The sequence below is a fragment of the Calliphora vicina genome, chromosome 2 (assembly GCF_958450345.1).
Source record: "Calliphora vicina chromosome 2, idCalVici1.1, whole genome shotgun sequence".
In the NCBI taxonomy this organism is placed as follows: domain Eukaryota; kingdom Metazoa; phylum Arthropoda; class Insecta; order Diptera; family Calliphoridae; genus Calliphora; species Calliphora vicina.
The window spans coordinates 129,051,169-129,069,645 of NC_088781.1; the positions used below are offsets into that span (position 1 = coordinate 129,051,169).

The 18,477-nt window shown below is 27.9% G+C and overlaps 2 protein-coding genes across 2 annotated transcripts; one reads left to right on the forward strand and one right to left on the reverse strand.

Moving 5' to 3' along the window:
* Nucleotides 1-7,652: 7,652 nt before the first annotated feature.
* Nucleotides 7,653-13,679, reverse strand: Ance-2. Its single transcript, XM_065500391.1, has 6 exons — nt 13,073-13,679; nt 8,931-9,312; nt 8,515-8,863; nt 8,104-8,456; nt 7,864-8,036; nt 7,653-7,666 (listed from the first exon to the last, which is right to left on the reverse strand). Exons 1-6 carry the CDS (start codon nt 13,677-13,679, stop codon nt 7,653-7,655), a joined length of 1,878 nt encoding a protein of 625 aa, XP_065356463.1.
* Nucleotides 13,680-14,910: 1,231 nt separating this feature from the next.
* LOC135950868 (uncharacterized) lies at nt 14,911-15,252 on the forward strand. Its single transcript, XM_065500392.1, has one exon. The coding sequence runs from the start codon at nt 14,911-14,913 to the stop codon at nt 15,250-15,252; it is 342 nt and encodes a 113-aa protein (XP_065356464.1).
* Nucleotides 15,253-18,477: the final 3,225 nt, after the last annotated feature.

Genomic DNA, 18,477 nt, shown 5'->3' on the forward strand with positions numbered 1-18,477 from the left:
AGATAAGAATACATAAGCTTTCACACTTTTTCGAATTTTATCTCTTTTTAAAAATCGAAATTGGCGAATAAAATCGCGAGTTTTTCAAAATTTTAAATTATAAATGGCTTCATAACGTATATGTGTGAAAAAATTAAAAAAAAACTGAAGACCCAAAGTAAATTATTGGGTGATGTGAAGTGGAGTGAATGATAGAGTATAAATTTAAAATAATACAATCGGAAATAAGAATAATCCGAATTATATTGGAAAATTTTATTTAAATAATCGATTAAATAGACATTAATCTATTCACTGGTTACTTGATTTTGACATAACATTTATAACAATAAAATTTCATAAATATTTGTTTCATTTAAAATTTCGTTTAACCGGTGACTTTTTGTAAAAACAGATTTGAAAATCTCTGATAACTCTGTTAGTTTAATATATGATTACTGCTATTTCTGACAAGATCAATTGTTTAAAGAAAATGTCAAGAAATCTCAAACTATTAACAATGTTCAAAAAAAGGGATCATTTAATGATCACCCTTTTTCTGACTGCTTTGTTTGTAATAAATATTAACACTTTTTTAAGCTTCAACTAAATAATAACTAATAAAAACCGAAATTGGCTTAAGGTCTTAGCTTTCAGTTAATTTAATGAATTTAGCAAAAAGATTTTTTAAAATAAATTTCAAAAATATTTTTCTAAATTATCGCATAATTAATAATAATCATACGCACCATATGCCAAAAATATAATTCATGAGATTAATTGTTTATTAAAATCGATAGCTTATAATAAATTAAAACTTTTATATTGAGTAACCGGTTACTTTAAGATCGATTAACCGATTACTTTATCGATTAAATCTATAATTGCAGCTTCCCAAAGTTAAATTTAAAACCCTTTTTCTAAATCTTTAATTCATAATTTGTTGAAATATTTGTAAAGCATATGTATTTTTATCCAGTCATCTTAAATTAATTAAAATCACACATCTTCTAGCTCAGTCTATAACAAACATGGGAAACATTATTAGAATCCTCCCTTTAAATCATTACAGGTGTTTAAAATTTTGTTAAATATTCAATTTAAACCACTTAGAATTCATTACATCAAGTGATATAACTACAAAAACAATCATTGCTAAATGAAATATTTATAACAAAATGTATTTAAAATAAAAATATTCCTTTATAGGGGTGTGTCACGTCTCGAAAAAAAAAAAACAAAATAATAAGTATGTAAAATATTTTTAAATAATTTGTTATAAAATTAGTTGAATGGGAGGCAAAATTATGAAACAATAGTATTAGGGGGAAACAAATTTTAAAAAGAAATAAGAGTGCTATATTCGTAAGTGCCATATCTTATATACCCTTCAGCAAAGTATACTTTAAGAAAAATATTAAAATCACTTTTTGGTGAAAAAAAAAAAATTTGGTTAAAAAAAAGTTTGTGAAAAATACTTTTTGTTGAAAAAAAATTTGGGTGAGAAATAGGTAAAAAAAATATTTATTTGTAGTATAATTCTTGAAGCTGTTGGAACTAGTTCCCCAGTAAACTTTTAAAAGCATAAAATTCCAATTAACTAATAAATTTATCCACCCTAATTTGCAGGTATGTATTTGATTTTAATACTAAAAATTAAATATTGCCCAGCTTAATAAAATTCTATAAAATGAATTAACTTGAATAACAAACTGACAGATAAAAACATATAAATGAAAAGTATAATTAAATGCTTAGATAAATAGCGAATCTTAAAAAAAAATTCAGTTTAAAAAAAATTATCATCATTAAGAAAACAATTGTACAGACATCGAGAATTAAGGGTTTAAATTAGAATGACACATTACACTGACTTAATTCAATGTTTTATTTAGATTCTACTACTGCACAGGCACTTAATTACACATGTATGTAGAGTTTATGTAAAAAACAAAATAAAACTAGTGAATGAATGAATAATTTTGTAAAATAACAATATAATAATTAAAGTGAAGTGTTACTAGAATATGAAAACAAAATCGGTATGATAATGTTATAGGAAATGGCAGACTTTTGGTTACACTACACTTTTGTATAAGAGATATTTTGAACTTTCACATGAAACAATTTTTTTCTTTATTTTCTATAATTTTTTAAATAATGGCTTGAGTTTTGTGAAACCTGGAACTATAGTAGCCCAGGTATGAGGCTTTCAGAGCATATATGTCGGAGATTTTTGTATCCAGGATCTGCTATAGAGCTCTAAATATGTCTGCCTAAATAGATACTATTTAGGGAGTTAATAACTCTGAAAATTACCGTCCTGCAATTTGTTATAGAGAGTATGGTAAACTAACATCTGGTTAAATATTTGGAGTTCAACAATTTACTTATCGACCGCCAGTATGGTTTTCGTAGAGAGTGCTCTACGGGAGACTTGCTAGCCTTCCTATCGGAAAAATTATGTCGTTCCATTAACTGTTTTGGCGAATGCTTTCGCTAGAGTGTGACATGGTGCACTAACGAGTTGTTATATTTGGGATCTCATTTAAGATAAATTCAGGGGTACCTCAAGGCTACGTTCTTTCTCCTACTCTATTCCTTATTTTTCTAAACGACCTTCAACGTCAAACTTCCAACCCTATCAATTGTTTTGCAGATAATATCAACATTTGCCATTCATATTCATTCATATTCATTCATATTCATTCATATTCATTCATATTCATTCATATTCATTCATATTCATTCATATTCATTCATATTCATTCATATTCATTCATATTCATTCATATTTATTCATATTTATTCATATTCATTCATATTCATTCATATTCATTCATATTCATTCATATTCATTCATATTCATTCATATTCATTCATATTCATTCATATTCATTCATATTCATTCATATTCATTCATATTCATTCATATTCATTCATATTCATTCATATTCATTCATATTCATTCATATTCATTCATATTCATTCATATTCATTCATATTCATTCATGAACGTTAATGATTTCTTAATCAGGTCCATGTGACAATCTCTGAGTGGGGTCGTGCGAATAGGGTCGCTTTCAGAGCTCGCATGACTCAGTTTTTTGGAATTAGTTGCCCTTGATGATCAGGGCATGAGAATTAAGTATCGAAAGAAGCATTCAATTGTGATGGTTTTCTGCAACGGTGTAGGAATTTCTTCACTCCACCTCCTCACTATTTACATCACCTATATCCGACCGAAAATGGAATACAACTTCCATGTATGGGCTGGTGCTTCAAAATCTATTTTGGAGCTTGTCGGCTTCATACAAGAGGGTTTCCAACTCTATTGATTCGCTGGATCACCGACGAAATTGTGGCTTCGTTTCACTATTCTATCGGTACTATTTATAATGCAATTGAATTTTACTAGTTCCAACACAATGCTTTGCATGAGTAGAGCTCACCCCCTGAGTGATGCTCCAACAAGAAAAATATATTCAAAATGTTCCCTAAAGCCCACAAAACTTAACATACTTCCCTTTTTTAAATCCCAACTAATCAAAACATCACGATTTATTTTTATTGTTAAAACACAAAACAACAAGATACCAAAATTATTAACAATATATACAAACTTACTACTTAATAAAAGTATAAAGATAATGTGAATAAACAACGAAGTAATAAAATTTAATTTTAAATTGACTTATAACAAATGAGTTAAAAAAAAAACTAAAGAAAACTGAATCATTAAGTGAGTCAAAAAGCAAAATGCAGTAGAATTATTTTGTTAATAAAAAGCCAAAAGTAATTAGAAAAAAATGGTATGCATTTTGCTGGAAATAATTGAATTGACAAAACAAAAAGAAGTTAATAAAAATTCAAGGTCTAGGTTAAGAGGAAATAAAATAACTTTTTTTAAAGAAACAAACATACAAATATTTTATTTGTTTGGTTTTGCATTCACAACACAATTAATTACATTTTGTTACAATTAATCGAAAATTTGTTTACCTCCATTTAAATTAGTTTAATAAAAATCTAAAATCTTGATCATATTAAAATGTGTTTTATTTCAATTTAAAAGACTTAAATAAAAACCGAAAATAGCTTATGGTCATAGCTTTTAACTGGATTAATGAAATTATCAAAATGTGTTGCATAAATATATTTTATAAATTTTCATCCTATTTATCATGAATTAATATTAATCATACGCACTAGATATTAAAAATATGCCATTTTAACTTTGATTTACATAATTTTAAAAGACTCGAATAAAAGACTCGAAATTAGCTTAGGGTCTTAGCTTGTAATTGGAGTAATAAAATTATAAAAAAGTTGTCACTAAAAGTATTTTCAAAAATTGGTATCATTAATTAATATTAATCATACGTTCCAACTACTAAAAAATCTTTAAACTTTAATTTAAATGTATTTAATAAAAACCGAAATTAGCTTAAGGCCTTAGCTTTTTATTGGATTAATAAAAATATCAAAATGTATTGGATAAAAGTATGTCATAAATTTGTATCTTATTTATCATAAATTAATATCAATCATACGCCCTAGATATTAAAAACATACCCTTTAATCTGAAATTTAAAAGTGTTTAATTAAAACCGAAATTAGCTTAAGGTCTTCGCTTTTAATTGGCTTAAAGAAACCATCAACATGTTTTCCATAAAAGTATTGTAAAAATTTGTATCTTAATTATCATGAATCAATATCAATCATACGCATTAGATATTAAAAAAATACCTTTTAAGCTTTAATTTAAATGTATTTAATAAAAACCGAAATTAGCTTAAGGTCTTAGCTTTTGATTGAATGAATAAAAATATCAAAATGTGTTGGATAAAAATATTTTATAAATTTTTATCTTAATTATCATGAATTAATATTAATCATACGCCCTAGATATTAAAAACATACCCTTTAACCTTCGCTTTACCAAAGGTTTTTTATGTACATGGTTTACCAATACCCACCCGGGTATAAATATATGCTACGAACAAATTTTTAAAAAATTGAAAAAACCTTATAAAAAGTTTAAAATGGTTCTATTAAATTCTATAGAACTCTTGAATTTGTTCAGTGAGTACAAATTTCATTTAAATCGAAACAAAATTAAAAAAAATATTAAACCAATAAAATCGATGTGGTCACCCGGGTGGGTATTGGTAAAGCGAATAATGAAATTATCAAAATGTGTCTCAGAAAAGTATTTTATAAATGTTTATCTTAATTATCATGAATTAATAGTAATCATACGCACTAGATATTAAAAAATACCCTTTTAATTTTAATTTAATTGTGTTTGATAAAAACCGAAATTAGCTTAAGGCTTTAGCTTTTAATTGGATTAATAAAAATATAAAATATTTGTTAAAATATTAAAATATTTTATAAATTTGTATCTTAATGATCATTAAATAATATTAATCATATGCACTTGATATTAAAAAAATACCTTTTAAACTTTAATTCAATGTGTTTAATTAAAACCGAAATTAACTTAAGGTCTTAGCTATTAATTGGATTAATAAAAATATCAAAAAGTAGAAACCTAAAGTATATTAAAAATTTTGTATCTTAATTATCATGAATTAATATTAATCATAGGCACTAGATATCAATTTAAAAGACTTGAATAAAAACCGAAATTATCTTAAAGTTGTTGCTTTTAATTGGCTTAATGAAATCATCAAAAAGTTTTGGCTATTTTTCACTAAAAGTATTTTATTTAATATTAATCATACGCACCAGATATAAAAAATACCTTTCTAACTTTAATTTAAATGAGTTTAATAAAAACCGAAATTAGCTTAAGGTTTTGGCTTTTGAATAAATTAATTAAATTAGCAAAAAGTTTTGCATATAAATATTTTAGAAATAAGTTTTCTTAATTATCCATAAATTTATATTAATCATACGCACTAGATATAAAAAATATATTTATGCAATTTTTAAACCAAAAAGTGCACTTATATATTACTATTGAATAAAAATCGATGCTCAATAATTGCATTAAATGGAAAATAATGTAAATCATTGAATGTTTTAATAAAAAAAATTTTTCCTTCAGTTTTTAGTAAAAAATATATTCCAAAAACTGATTTTTCATTTGAAAATATTAAAAAAAAATTGTTAGCATTTATAATATCAAATTATATTTTAATTATTTTGCACTAATTTGCTTATTTCAGATCTAAAAATTAATAATTTTTTTTATTCAATTTAAAATCACGATTTATTTGTGCGATGTATAAATATATTTTAATTTCAATTTATTAATTTAAAAATAAAAACTAAAATTAGCTTAAGGTCTATGCTTTCGATTGATTTGTTGGAATTAACAAAAAGTTTTTGGTAAAAATATTGGAAAATTATTTGTTCATAATTACCTATTAATTAATATTAATCATACGCTCGATATATTTCAAATATAATTTTTGTAGTAAAAAATGCACTTATTCATTATTTTTGAAATAAAAACGATGGCCAATAGTTTGAAAAACATGCGTTAAGAGAAAAAATTTAATCAAATCAAGAATTTTTTTGATAAAAAATAAATTTTCTTTCATATTTTTTACCAAATATGTACTTATTTTTTTAAACAAAACTTAAAAATAGCTTTTCGTCAATTATATCTTATATTTCTCACTAATTGATAAATTCTGCTCATTAAAATTATTAAGTTATTATTTTTGTTACCTTAAATTTATAATCAAATTTTATTTGTAAGACAAATTTATAACTTTTCAAGTATAGTTTTAAAGTTTCTAATAAAAACCGAAATTAGCCTAAAGTCTTGGCTTTTCATTGTGTTAATAAAATTATTTTAAAAATTGTGATAAAAATATTTTAGAAATATTTATTCTTAATATCCCATTAATTAATATTAATCATACGCTCTAGATATTAAAAATATATTATTTAATTTTTCAATAAAAAATTATTTAATTGATTATTTTTTAACTAAAATTAATGGTCAATAATTGTTCAAACATACGCTAAAGAGAAAAGTGATAAAAAAATAGTTTTCTTTCATTTCATACGACTCCTAGATCTGCGATCCATACATAGGATCTTTTGTGCAGCCCTTAGCTACATATGAAGCCTGTTAGAAGAAAGAACAAAAACATCACCAGGAAATCAAACCGTAAAACCTCATCATTTTAAGCAAAAATCATTGACAAATACTTCAATTTCCCTTAAAATTTGCTTAATTCTTTATAATTATAAAAAAGTTAAATTTATTTGAAAAAATATTAAAGAATTTGTTATTAATATCAATCGCTTGTAATCACACAAATTTTTCGTACGATCAGTCCCACCATGCATCAGCAACTTTGTAAATAAGTTTTAAATTGAGTTTAATCCATGATCACTTTTTATTTTGAGACAAAATCATTTAAAAATAAAATTAGATTTTCTTTTAAAATTTGCTCAAATAGTTGTTTCTGTCTTTTAATTGTAAATTCAACTTTCTTTTATTCCAAAAAAATATTAAAAAATCATGTTTTTATAACAATATCAATTTATTTGAATCATGCTGTTGTTAACAGTCATATTTAATTTATAAAGCCTAAAAGTATGCAATAGTTTTTTCTTTTGATTTTTATATACAAATGTTTAATGAAATAAATTTAGGGCAGAAAACAAGATCTGCAGCGAAACCTTCATGACTGGCATTCTGAAAAATAAAAAAAGAAATTATAAAAAACAAAAACTAATAAATAAACAAAGACAGTAAAATCTATCAAAGACGAATTGTAAATAAAATAAACATTACACTTTAAAAAGCAAAAATAAATTTTATACCGATCCTCAGAAGGGAATTCTTAATGGAAATATCACTGTAATTATTCTGTATATATATGAAAAACTTACTTTCCGATCTCTGCCAGCCAATTTCATTATTCTCCTTTTCATTGACCTCCTTCAACCACTCAAACAAGGGCCTATAGTACTCCAACAAGCCATTGATATTCAATTCCTCTGAGTCCACTAAAACCTTAAGAACCTCCTTAAAGCCCACCGAAGAACCCAAAGACATGGCTTTGCTATTTAAATAAAAGAAAATTTACAAAATTATTTCAATTTTTATATTAAAATAAAAGAAAAACTTACTAAATCTTTTCCCCCACTATATGATGACCCGTTAAATCGCACATATCCAAAGGTTTCTCGGGATCGCCCTTAACATATTCCCCTGTGATGGAGCAAAAATGCTCCAACAATTGATACTGCAAGACAATGCTATAAATTTGTGTGGTATATTGATCATCCACCTCCATGAGTAACTTGGCGGGAGCATCAAAATCAGCATTTGATCTAGAGACGGGAGGCTCGGCCCCAGTATAATCTTCGGTTAAACGCCAATAAGCACAGTTATCATTGATGTCTATATGTTTGTCAATAACATCCAAACGATAACGTTCCAAAATATAAAACACCGGTATCAAAAATATATTACGAAGACCCTGGTAAATGAATCAAAATTTAGATATCGGTTCCCTTTAATATATTTAGGACACTTACATGCACATATAATCTATTAATCCTGGCTTCTTTAGAGCTATACGAAGCATCCACTAACTTCAATCTCTCCAAATATTTTGGCGAAGAGGCAGCCAAAGAGAAAAATTTACCCAAAGCATCACTTAAATTTGGTATAGGTTCCTCCTGATAAAGAGTAGTTAAATTTTCATAGGCCCGATAATAATAAACATCCGAGACAGCCTCAAACATATTGAAAAATGTAGGCTCACTGATCAAAGGACAATAGGAAAAGTTCACATGATGTAAGCCATAAAATGACCAAGCCTTATGCCAGCAATGATCACCTTCCAAATCGGCCTTGGCCTCACAACTCTCCTGCCAAAAGTTTCTGAAATAAAAACAATACAATTATAAGCAATACAATTTCTTTGAAATATTTTCATCCTCTCACTTACTCTTCCAATTGCGGCATGCCTAAGGACCTAAAGAACTCCTTGGCATTCCAAAAATTAATCTGGGCATTTGTTACGCCTCTCTTCAACAAACTATCGGTTATATTGGGTAATTTAGTCATATTAAAGGGTACATCCATAGACCAACCCGGTTCGCCCAAATGAAATGCATTGCCTATGAAAATTTCCGCTAACTGCTGGGGAAATGGCTTATGGAGTTCGATCAGTTCTGGGCCATATTTTAAACGCAATTGGCCTCTAACATAAGCATGGAATTGTACGAATAAGGGTCTCAAATTCGACATAAACTTCTCTAAATGTGTGGATATGGTGGAACTGCTTTCGCCGATATCTTTGTGCCAGAAATCAGAGGGTTTTGAAAAGCCTAAAATAATGAAATAACATTTTTAATTTGATATTAAAAAAATAAATAAAAGTAACCGGTTATTTAAGTGGTTACCCACTTTAAATTTGTTGGTAACTAGCTAATCATTTAAAGTTTAACATGCAAATACATATATAGATTTTTTTTACAATTCCATATAAAATTAAGATAAGTAACCGGTTATTTATAAAACGAATAACCACTTTAGTTTTAATTAAACTGGTAAAATAATCTAATTAAAATCATTTTAATATGAAATAATTAATAAAATCATGTAATTTTTTTATTTTTCAATTCAACATAAAACTAAGAAAAGTAACCGGTTATTTCTGCAACGAGTAACCACATTCATTTTAATAAAAACTATAAATTAAACTAATTAATACCAGTTTGAAATACTATTATTTTTCATTTCAACATAAAACTAAGAAAAGTACCCGGTTATTTTTGCAACGAGTAACCGCTTTCATTTTAATAAAAACTATAAAATAAACTAATTAAGACCAGTTTAAAATAATTTAAATCATTTCTTTTTAAGATACAGAGTAAAACTTAAAAAAGAAACCGGTTATTTTTATAAGTAACCACTTAAGATTTCTTGATAAATAACTACTAAAATACTTAAAATTATGATAAATAATTATAAAAATAATGCAAACATTTTAAGAATTGTTTAAGGAAAATAAAAACCAACTACTTGAAAAAGTAACAACTAAAAAATCATAAAATTTATGGAAATCTAGACAAATTATATAATTTAGTATACATACAATTAAATTGTGTTAAAATATATTTGACTTAATCTAAAAAGTAACCGATTTTTTTAATGGGTAACCAACTTAAAAGCCTGAAAGTAATAAATTTAAAGCCTGAAAGTAATAAATAACAAATGAAATTATGTTAATTTCTTTGTTCTTATGCCATATAATACTAATCGGTTTTTTTGTAAAACGAGTAACCGCTTTCGTTTTTAAAACAAATTATAAAGTAATCTAAATTATTTTATTTTGCAATAATATAGGCTAAATAAACAAAAAATTACATAATTTTTCAATTCAGCATAAAACTAATAAAAGTAACCGATTATTTTTTGAACGAGTAACCGCTTTGGTTATAATAAAAAACAATAAAATAATATATTTTATAACACTTTAAAATAATATAGACCAAATAAAAAATAAAATTAGGTAAATTTTTAATGCAATACAAATTTATGAAAAGTAACCGCTTTTTAAACAGCTTTGCTTAAAAAAGAACTAAAAGTAAACTAAATTATATCATTTTACAATAATCTAGACTTAATAACAAATAAAATTACATAATTTTTCAATTCAAAATAAAACTAATAAAAGTAATCGATTATTTTTTGAACGAGTAACCGTTTTGTTTATAATAAAAAATATTAAAGTAATCTATTTGATAACATTTTGAAATAATATAGACCCTATAACTAATAAAATTAGTCATTTTGAAAAGTAACCGGTTTTTTTTTAAAAGAGTAACCGCTTTTATTTCAAACAAAAAAAAAGTATAAAGTAATCTAAATTAGCATTTTACAGTAATCTAGACTCAATAACAAATAAAATTCCATAATTTTTCAAATCAAGATAAAACTAAAAAAAGTAACCGATTATTTTTTGAACGAGTAACCGCTTTGTTTACAATAAAATACAATAACATTATCTATTTTACAACACTTTGAAATAATATAGACCAAATAACAAATAATATTATGTACATTTTTGATACAATTAAAGTCAATGAAAAGTAACCAGTTATTTTAAAACCGCTTTCGTTAAAAAAAAAACTATAAAGTAATCTAATTTATATCATTTTACAATAATGTAGACTAAAACAATCAAAATGACAAAATGACATGATTTTTCTATTCAGCATAAAACGAATAAAAGTAACCAATTATTTTTTGAGCGAGTAACCACTTTGGTTATAATAAAAAACAATAAAATAATCTATTTTATAATACTTTGAAATAATATAGACCAAATAACAAATAAAATTAGATATTTGGAAAAATAACCGGATATTTTTAAAACGAGTAACCACTTGCGTTTCAAAAATAAAACTATAAAGTAATCTAAATTATATTATTTTACAATAATCTAAACTAAATAACAAATAAAATTAAATCATTTTTCAATTCAACATAAAACTAATAAAAGTAACCGATTATTTTTTGAACGAGTAACCGCTTTCTTTATAATAAAAAACATTAAAATAATTTATTTTATAACACTTTGAAATAATATAGACCAAATAACACATCAAATCATGTAATTTTGTAATACAATACAAAACTATAAAAAGTAACCGATTACTTTTTGATCAAGTAACCACTTTAATTTTCATAAAAACTATAAAATAATGCAATTTTGTATTAATATAGATAATTTTATAAATTTCTCTATACAATTTAACAAAACCGGTTATTTTAATTTCTTGATATACATATAACCAAAACATTCTAAAAATACACAACAACTATAATAAAACAATTGAAAATAATAAAAACCTTTTTCGCATTGTTTTATGAAAAAAATAAGCAACTTTTTGAACGAGTAATCATTTGTATTTATTTAATATTAATTACCAAATAGACTACTTCCGACCATTTTGAATAAGACCAAAGTAATAATTATTTATATTTCATACTTAGAATTAACATCTTACAATATTTATTAAAAAGTAACCGTACATACCGAGTACCCGCATATGAAAAGTAATCATTTAGAAATAAAATTATTAAAATTTCATTAACAAATTTTCTTTTTCTAACATGAAAACAGTATAAAATGAAATTTCTTATATAAAAATTCCAAAAGTAACCATTTTTTTAAACGGGTACCCATTTTAGAAACCCCTCTGTTACGACTCTATTCTTTAATATCAATACAGAAACTTATGATTTACATTCTTTTTTAATAATATTAAATACAAATATCAAAAGTAACCATTTTTTAACACGAGTACCCACTTTGAAAAAGTTTATATATTGAGTATCCAGTTTAAAATTGGTAAGACTTCATTAGAATTGCACTTTTTTATTAAATTCATAAGAAAACAACAAAAGTAAACATTTAGTCCAATGAGTACCCAATTATAAAAAGTTTCTACAATGGGTACCCACATTAAACGAATTTTTTAAAACGACCATACGCTTCAATTGTTAATAAAAATTGCAGTTTTTGTATTAAATTCATAAGAAAACAACAAAAGTAACCGTTTATTATAATGGGTACCCATTAACAAAAAGTTTCTGAAATAAGTATAATGAGTCAAATTTGTCAAAACCACTTAATAATATTAAATTTTCTAGTTATTCAAACAGAATAGCAAAAGTAACCATTTATTAAAACGGGTAACCATTTTGAAGAAAGTTCTATAAAGAGTACCCACATCAAAATCGCTATAACCACTTAAAAATTTTACATTTCCAATTAAATTTTAAAAAAATATTCATAAAACAACAAAAGTAACCAATTATTACAATGGGTACCCATTTACAAAAATTTCTGAAACGATTATATACATAAAAATTGTCAAAACCTTTTAATAACATTAAATTTTCTATTTATTTAAACCTAATAGCAAAAGTAACCTTTTATTAAAACGGATAACCATTTTGAAAAAGTTTCTGTAAACAGTAACCACTTAAAAATGTTATATTTCCAATTAAATTTAAAAAAGCAACCACGTAATAATTTCGTTAAATTATTCTTTAATTTAAATAAACTTCACTCACCATTCATTTTCGCCGTTTTACGATACAACTCCACAAACTTCTGAAAATCATCCCGAGCCGCTACGCCCGTCTTACGGCGCCACTCCAACCAATAGTACTCGATCTCATTGACATCTTCCGTCGAATGTAGAATATTTTGTACCTCTGGTATCAATCTCAAATCACAACGATCTTGCTCCTTATACGCACACAATTTAACATTCTTATAAATATCACTCATATTAGTGGTGACCGCATACAGCAGTTCCAAATCTTCTACCGGCAACATTTCATAGCCCACTTCGGGTATTAGCGATAACTGTCTCTTAAGATCTTTATTCTCCAAAGGAATTCTCTTAAATTTCGCCACTTTTGTGGATATACTGTGTATAAAACGCATAATTTGCTGGGTGGCTATTTCAGACTGCAGCATCGCTATTAGATCATTGGGACCCTTAATCTCATTTTGCCAATTGGCCATGACTTCTTTGTTGTAGAGAGCGGCCAGACGATGATTGACGGCTAACAAGAAGTTGGACACCTCTAAATCATTTTGCTCGACATCAGCTTGAGTACTCACCACCAATAGGGCTACTAAGGACCACAATAGTAGATAGCGTTGGTCCATGTTGGTAAATTAACTAGAATTGAGGTATTTTTATTAGTTTTTTAATGTTATTTTTAAGTTAGAATTCTATATTTTGAAAATTCATAACTTCCAAGACGTTCAAGACAACAAAGAGGTGTTATTTTCTTTTAGAAAAAAATTAACTAAACTTGGTAAAATGTATATAATTGGTTGGGTAAATATTTATTTTATAAGTTTAGTGAAGCATAAACTATACAAATGAAATCAAATTGTTGTTTCTACTTAAGCGTAATAATAAAGAAAAGTTTATAAATTTAAACACCTGCAGATTATTTAAACAGTCTTAAATAATTGCAAAATTTATGAAAAAATTTAAATCTGTTCTTAAATTGGTTAAAATTGTTATCATTTAATGAATTTTTACTTGATTTTGTCTATTTAACTTTTAAACAAAATAAAAATATTGTTTCTTTAATTTAATTGACTGATCAGTTCTGAAATGATTGGAAAAATCAGAGATTTCTCAAAAGAAGTAAAGGCAATTTGTCTATATTTATTAAAAATAGGTTTTAATTTATAACTTTTAAACAAAATACAAATACTGTTTCTTTAAATAACATATTACTCGTACTTCAACAAAGTTATTATTGACTGATTGATTGATTGATCAGTTGTGAAATTATTGGAAAAACCAAAGATTTATCAAAAGAGGTGACCACAATACCAGACACTTTGTTTATGAATAGATTTTTTTCTTGTTTTATTTAAAAATCTATTGAATCGAATTTAATTACAAAAGTATTTGGCAACTAAATTTTCAACAAATTCTTCCGGAAACAACAAAATAAAGGGTTTTTCAACAGGGACGCTAAAAAAATAGACCGATAGTGACAGTAAGGTTTGCCATTTCATGATGGAAATATATACGAGCCAACAACGAGTCGACATTATTAAAATTTACTACTGAAATTCGGAGTCAGTGGCCTCAACGTTAAGAGCGGATTTTCATCGAAAAATCATCTTCAGCGATGAGGCTCATTTCTGGCTGAATGGCTTCGTCAATAAGCAAAATATGCGTTATTGGTCATACAGCAATCAACACGTACTCCATGTGTCATCATTGCATCCCGAAAAATTAGGGTTTGTTACGGTTTATGGGTCGGCGGCGTCATTGGGGCGTAATTCTTCCGTGATGATCAAGACCAGCACGTTACTGTAAATGGGAATCGCTACCGTTCAATGATAACAGAATATTTTTGGCCCCAATTGGATGATATGGACTTGGAGGACAAGCCACATAGCGAATGTCATAATCAATTTATTGGAAACCAAGTTTGGAGAACGTGTTATCTCACGAAATGGTCCAGTCGATTGGACGCCTCAGTCGTGCGATTTGACGCCGTTAGATTATTTCCAGTGGGGCTACGTCAAGTCTATGGTCTATGCGAACAAGCCAGCGATGATTGATGAACTTCGTACGAATATCGAACGTGAAATTGCAGTAGTATCGGCCGATTTATGCTTGAAAACCGTCGAAAATTGGGTTCAGCGTCTGGGCTTCTGCAAGCGTGCACGTGGTGGCCATGCAAAAGAAATCGAGTTCCATACATAATGGCATCGAATGTACTTTCACAGGAATAAAGAATTTCATTGATATTCAAAACCGTTTTTGTTTTATTTAAAAAAACTTTTGTAGCGCTCTTATTGAAAAGCCCGATATTTAATTCTAAACAGAAAAATTTACTTCTGATCTCGAAAATAATGATAATGATAGATACTTTAATCAAATGATTTTTTTACATGTAGCCTGAATGGTTACAATACATTTTAACGTCTCATGCAAGTAGGTAAATAAACATGAAAATTTACTAAAGCATGACTGCATTGTGGATACAGTGATTAAATCCAAGTTCACTGCCCGCCTGAATCTATATGAGCCTAACTCTCATATACTCCGGCCGACCATCAGATCAACCAAAAATGAGTGGGGGTGGGCATTCTCTTATCGAATGAAAACCACACTCCGACATGATTCTAACAGATCTGTGCACTTGTGTGCACTGCGACTTCAACGCCCAAGTAGGCCCTGTAAATACTGGACTTGAGAGAGCAATGGGGCGACAAGTTCTTTGTAGAATGACCGAAAATGGCGAGCTATTCCTGGAAACATGCATGAATATGGAAATTTAGTCCCATCTCAAAAAGACCAGTTGGATGTATGGATAGAGCACTACAACTCGATGTTATCAAAAAATAAAACACATCAATAAAAGGCTATCAGTCGCTCTCGATCCGCTTCTCCGCAATGAGCAATATGTTGAGTGGAGGACACCGCTCTACTTGATATTCATCGATTTTGAGAAAGCATTCGATACGCTTTCCTATCCAGCCATATGGAGTACCCTAGCATGCAAAGGCACCCCAACAACCATAATTGATATTGTTAAAGCCCTATATCACAACGCAGACTGTCGAATTCTTCATGATGGCTGTATTAGTGACTCATTCAGAATTAAAACTGGAATGAGACAAGGTTGTTTTCTGTCGCCCCTACTTTTTATACCCTTCACCTTCGTGAGAAGGGTATATACATATAAGTTTGTCATTCCGTTTGTAATTTCTACATTTTTCATTTCCGACCCTATAAAGTATATATATTCTGGATCCTTATAGATAGCGATGTCGATTAAGCCATGTCCGTCTGTCCGTCTGTTAGTTGAAATCAATTTTCTGAAGACCCCAGATATCTTCGGTATCCAAATCTTCAATAATTCTGTCAGACATGCTTTCGAGAAGTTTGCTATTTAAAATCAGCAAAATCCGTCCATAAATAACGGAGATATGAGCAAAAAACCGGGACAACCTCGATTTTTTACCTATTTTTTGATCTACATATATATGGATTACTAAGTCATTAATATAGACAATATGGATATCTAATGATAGATATTTCGAAGTCCATTGCAACGATGTAGATAAGGCTATAGTAAGTTGGACCTACAATGGGTCAAAATCGGAAAAAATATTTTTTGACCCGAATTTTTTTTTAATCAAAAAATTTTTTTCCAAAAAAAAAAAAATTAAAAAATTTTTTTTAAAAACATTTTAAAACAATTTCAAAAAAAAAAATATTTTTGAAAAACAATTAAAAACAAAAATTAAATTTTGTTTACCTAAAAATATTTAAAAAAAATTATTTTAATGTATAATTTGGTGAAGGGTATATAAGATTCGGCACAGTCGAATATAGCTCTCTTACTTGTTTAATATCGCCTTGACACTTAACAAGAAAAGCCTCGTGTGAATAGAGGGGAGTAACTTGGGGATTCAACAGAAAGCTAGCAGATCTCGACTATGCCGACGATATTGTCTACTATCCTACAACTTTAACGATATGCAGGCTAAGATCAATGCAGTAAAACTGAAGGTTAGCTGTTTCAGCTGCTGGTCTAAAAATAAATATTGCCAAAACTAAAGCAATGCAGACGACGCATCGAGAGGTAAGGTAAGGTTTCCAGGCAGCCGCGAAGTGAAGAAAGGAAGAGCAGCTCACGTGGGTAGAAAGCAAGAGGTCGAGAGGTAAGAAACCGAATAAAAGCTGGTAAACATTCGTTTGGTATCTTAAACCGCATATGGTGATCAGCACATATTTTGAAAAGAACGGTGCAGTGAAATAAGGCCATAGGTAATAAGGCCATATGGCCTTATTGCACATTGCGTTGAGAAATAAGACCATATGGCTTTATTACCACCGAGGGAGTGAAATAAAGTCATATTGAATTAATGGTCAAAGTGGAAATAAAGCCATATCAGTGTAAAATAGTTTGTTATAATTACAAACATATGTATAGTTATTTTCTCGTGACAGGCGACAAAAAAAATATTTTATAATCATTTGCAGGAAAGACTTCATTTAGCGAAGCCGCCTGCCGCGTTCCATGTAGGAAAAAGCCCCTAAGAGCGGCCACAGGCCGCCAATAAAAAAAACCTTTTCCTGCGAAACCGAATAGTTGCAAGCCATACTACTGAGTGCAAAAACACTTGTCTTCGCAAATAAAGTTCTTCTGCATGGCGGCCTGCGGCCGCTCTTAGGGACTTTCTCCTCCATGGAACGCGGCAGGCGGCTTCGCTAAATAAAGCCTTTCTTGTAAATAAATTATTAAAAAATACTTTTTTTTTTGGAGTGGATGTTCCTTAATTTTTGATTGAACTTTCTTTTTTTGTCAAATTAAATAAATCATTTAAGCAAACAAAAAATTTTCTAAGATGCAATAATGCCATAATGGCTTTATTTCACTACCTCGGTGGTAATAAAGCCATATGGTCTTATTTCTCAACGCAATGTGCAATAAGGCCATATGGCCTTATTACCTATGGCCTTATTTCACGGCACCGAAAAGAACCAAGCTAAACATACATATTTAATTCATGCATAAAATCATCTCTTCTTTATGGATTCTTTATAATTAACAGCATACGGAGAATTTTAAAAATGTTATGGCCAGTTACGATATCTAATGAAAGGTTCCAAAACCCCGTAAATGTCGGGATCCGAAAAAGAAAATGGTGCTGGCTAGGTAATACTCTACGAAAGCCCGTTGACGATGTCGCAAGACAAGCAATCGATATAAGCCGTAGAAAAGGAAGACCGTCACACACCTATCGTAATTGAAGCGGCCACCCAACACTTGTATCGGCCAAATTAGAATGGAATAAATTTGTTATGGCCTTAGGAACTACGGGATATATATTTTATTTTAGCTTCAATCATAGGACTTTATGAAGTTCAATTTCACCTTGAGTCGTAGGTGTCCAATTTCAGCTTTATATAGTTGAG

Coding starts and splice junctions, on each gene's coding strand:
- Ance-2 (XM_065500391.1), bottom strand. CDS start 13,679: ATGGACCAACGCTATCTACTATTGTGGTCCTTAGTAGCCCTATTGGTG. Junction 9,313..13,072: donor TAAAACGGCGAAAATGAATG/GTGAGTGAAGTT, acceptor TCATTATTTTAG/GCTTTTCAAAACCCTCTGAT. Junction 8,037..8,103: donor ATAGTGGGGGAAAAGATTTA/GTAAGTTTTTCT, acceptor TTATTTAAATAG/CAAAGCCATGTCTTTGGGTT.
- LOC135950868 (XM_065500392.1), top strand. CDS start 14,911: ATGATATGGACTTGGAGGACAAGCCACATAGCGAATGTCATAATCAAT.